At 44.0% G+C, this 3906-nt stretch overlaps 1 protein-coding gene across 1 annotated transcript; it reads left to right on the top strand.

Annotated features, from left to right (window-relative positions):
• Positions 1 to 852: 852 nt before the first annotated feature.
• LOC116629729 (protocadherin gamma-A12-like) lies at positions 853 to 3901 on the top strand (the record flags this gene model as incomplete). Its single annotated transcript, XM_032399965.1, has 1 exon — positions 853 to 3901. A coding segment is annotated over exon 1 (1761 nt), but the record flags the coding sequence as incomplete, so codon positions are not given.
• Between the last annotated feature and the right edge of the window lie 5 nt (positions 3902 to 3906).

Here is a 3906-nt window from a genome sequence, read left to right as displayed (position 1 = left end):
TCCTCGCGGTGATTCTGGCGGTTGCCCTGCGCCTGGGACGCTCCTCCCACCCCGCTGCCGGGGGCTGCTTTCAGCCTGGTCTCTGTTACAGGACTGGACCAGGGGTTTCTCCCAACTACAACCCGGGAACTTTGCCTTATTCCTACAATATGTACGTTGCCTCTGATTCTCAGAAAGCAAGGCTTAATTTTCTCACTATGACGTCAGAAATGGGCCTCCAACAAGAACTCTCTAATGAAGCCTCTTTGGTAATAAGTTTCACTGAGGAGAATAACCAATTAAACTCTCACACTGATGCTTCTGCTCACGTGAGTGTCAATAAACAGGTTTGGTTTAATTTTCAAAATATTTTGGCAAAAGAAGTCCTAAACAGATCCTATCTACTATCACTTCATTTGCTTAACCACTCTCAGTATTTTCTTTTCCTTTCTTTGTGGGCCAGTAACTTCATTATTAGCCCTCAAGTATTTTGAAATATTTTGACAATTTTACCTGAGATAGTCTTTATCCACATACACACAATATCTCCTTTACGGTGACAAGTGGGTATTATGATGCTGTTGCCACAGAAATATTTGTAACTGAAGCATAAATGTTTTCTTTCTGTGGGTGTTTCTCTTTCTCAGAACATCAATATCTTGAGTATATAAGGCTTTTTCTTTATAACTACAAAGTGAGAGGAAAATGCACAAGAAGAGTTTTATTTTTTAAAGATTTTATTTATTTATTTGAGAGACAGAGAGAGCACTAGCTGGGGAGAGGGCAGAAAGAAAGGGAGAAACAGACTCCCCGCTGATCAGGGAGCCCAACTCAGGGCTCAATCCCAGGACCCTGGGATCATGACCTGAGCCGAAGGCAGATGCTTAACTCACTGAGCCATCCAGGCACTCTGACAAGTTTTATTTTTAAAGGACAGAGTAATATTTTGATAATACTCCATTACATTTGCTAGGGATTCTTTGAATCTCACTGAATAGGCCAATTTTATTCCCAGTCTTTTATCAGAACTACCTGTAGGTTTCCTCCCAGTTTTAAAATATGTTGTGGTATGCCTGTCAAATATGCTTATCCTCAGAATCCAAACATTTACATTCATGAAAGCAGAATAGTGAGAATTTTTTCCTATATTTTGATGGGCTTTCAAATGTATTACCAGTCATTTTCAGTAAATGGAATTGGGTTTGTTACTAAGAAAAAGGTAAGCTTATAATATTCTTTGGATTGCTAATTTTCTCAAACATGATTTTGAAATATAATGTATTAGTAAGTTGTAAGATACTACGCTTATTTCCAGTAAATGCAAGTTGAAATGCTTCAATTTTGTCCTAAAAATGTTAATGTGTCTTACTCACTTGACTTCTTGTCAGTGTGCTTCTGATAATGTATACAATTGCATTTCTTATTTTTAGATTTCCATATTGTTGTGAAATTTTGATTTCTAAATATTAAATATTGACAACCTTTTAAAATAGCTCCTCTATTTAGGTATATTTAAAAATCTGTAAAAATCTGCCCCCTATTACAGCCACGTGAGAAAGTTTAATTTATTCTATTATATGATTTCTCAAAATAGGAAATGCCTAGGAAGATGTCCCATAATAAGTGTTTTTTGGGGGTGGTGATATCAAATTAGGTGCACTAAAATTATATGGTTAAAATTACTTTGTATGGAAACTTCACATTCATTTAAAAGCTCATTGGAAAAACAGAATACAGCTACAGAAAATAATCTCAAGAAAGCGGCTCTGTATGAAAAATTTTTGAAAAATACAAAGAAGTTGACTGAAATTTCTATTAAAAGGAACACTGTAGTTTTTTAGTTGGCTCTACTTACATCCCTATTTGAAGAACAGTAGGTGGAGCTATTTAAGGTATAAAAACCAAAAATCCTTCCTGGAGTTCAAGATTGTGCAGTAATTGGTTAGGACTCTGAGCGCCGCTGTTCACCAATCAGGGAGAGAAAAACAGAGATCCTGCTCGCCTCCTGCTTGCCCTGCAGGCGCCTGAAGCACAGCCCAGATAGAAACTAACCATCTCCGGCACTCTGAAGAAACTGCTGGATTCTGAAGACGGGGAAAACTGGTCCTGACTTCGGTGGTCTAGGGAAGAATTGGAAGTAATATCCTCCAGGAAAGTGACGATGATTCCTGAGCGACTGCATCAGGACTGCAAAGGGCTTGTCCTGCTGGGAGTTCTCCTGGCGATTCTGTGGGAAACCGGATGCGCCCAAATTCACTATTCAGTTCCTGAGGAGCTGGAGAAAGGCTCTAGGGTGGGAAACATCGCCAAGGACCTGGGGTTGGAGCCCCAGGAACTAGAAGAGCGCGGAGTCCGTATAGTCTCCAGAGGTAGGACTCAACTTTTCGCTCTGAACCTTCGAAGCGGCAGCCTAATCTCCGCAGGCAGGATAGACCGGGAAGAGCTCTGTATGGGCGTCTTAAAGTGTCAATTAAATCTGGAGATTCTGTTGGAGGATAAAGTAAAAATATACGGAGTAGTGGTAGAAGTGAGAGACATTAACGATAATGCCCCCTATTTCCGGGAAGATGAATTAGAAATAAAAGTGAGTGAAAACGCAGCCACTGGGTTGCGGTTCCCTCTTCCCCACGCTTGGGATCCGGATATCGGGAAGAACTCTCTCCAGAGCTATGGACTCAGTAGTAATACTCACTTCTCCCTGGACGTGCAAAGCGGAGCGGATGGTAACAAGTACCCAGAATTGGTTTTGGAGCGCGCCTTGGACCGGGAGCAGAAGGCTGTTCATCACCTTGTTCTCACCGCCTCCGACGGGGGTGACCCAGTCCGCACAGGCACCGCGCGCATCCGTGTGATGGTAGTTGATGTGAATGACAACGCACCAGTATTTGCTCAGTCTGAGTACCGCGTGAGTGTTCCAGAGAATGTGGCCGTAGGCACTAAGCTGCTTCTGGTAAGTGCCACCGACCCTGACGAAGGAGCCAATGCGGAAGTGATGTATTCCTTCCGTTATGTGGACAACAAGGCAGCCCAAATTTTCAAACTAGATGCTAATTTAGGGACAATTTCAACAATAGGGGAGCTGAACCACGAGGAATCGGAATTCTACGAGATGGAAGTGCAAGCAGTTGATAACGCAGGGTATTCTGCACGAGCCAAAGTCTTGATCACAGTATTGGATGTGAATGATAATGCCCCTGAAGTAGTTGTCACCTCTCTCTCCAGCTCCATTCTGGAAAACTCTCCCAGAGGGACATTAATTGCCCTTTTAAATGTAAATGATCAAGACTCTGGGGAAAATGGACAAGTGATCTGTTTCATCCGAGGGAATCTGCCATTTACATTAGAAAAGTCTTATGGAAATTACTATAGTTTAGTGACAGACACACTCCTAGACCGGGAACAGGTTCCTAGCTACAACATCACGGTGACCGCCAGTGACAGAGGAAGTCCGCCCCTGTCCACGGAAACTCATATCTCACTGAAAGTAGCAGACACCAACGACAACCCGCCCGCCTTCTCTGACGCTTTCTACTCCGCCTATATCGTGGAGAACAACCCTAGAGGAGCCTCCCTAATGTCCGTGACCGCCTGTGACCCCGACTATGGAGTGAACGCCCAGGTCACTTACTCATTGGCCGAGGACAGCCTTCCTGGACCACCCATATCCTCCTACATCTCCATCAACTCCAACACTGGTGTTCTGTATGCGCTGCGTTCCTTCGACTATGAGCAGTTCCAAGACTTGCATCTGCAAGTGATAGCGCAGGACAGCGGTGACCCTCCGCTCAGCAGCAACGTGTCTCTGAACCTGTTCGTGGTGGACCAAAATGACAACGCGCCAGAGATCCTGTACCCCACCATCCCCACCGATGGTTCCACTGGTGTGGAGCTGGCGCCCCGCTCCGCAGAGCCCGGCTACCTGGTCAC

Source organism: Phoca vitulina, unplaced genomic scaffold (assembly GCF_004348235.1).
Source record: "Phoca vitulina isolate PV1807 unplaced genomic scaffold, GSC_HSeal_1.0 scaffold2564, whole genome shotgun sequence".
NCBI lineage: Eukaryota > Metazoa > Chordata > Mammalia > Carnivora > Phocidae > Phoca > Phoca vitulina.
The sequence above is the reverse complement of the archived record's forward strand: the minus strand, read 5'-3'. Positions and strand labels throughout refer to the sequence as shown.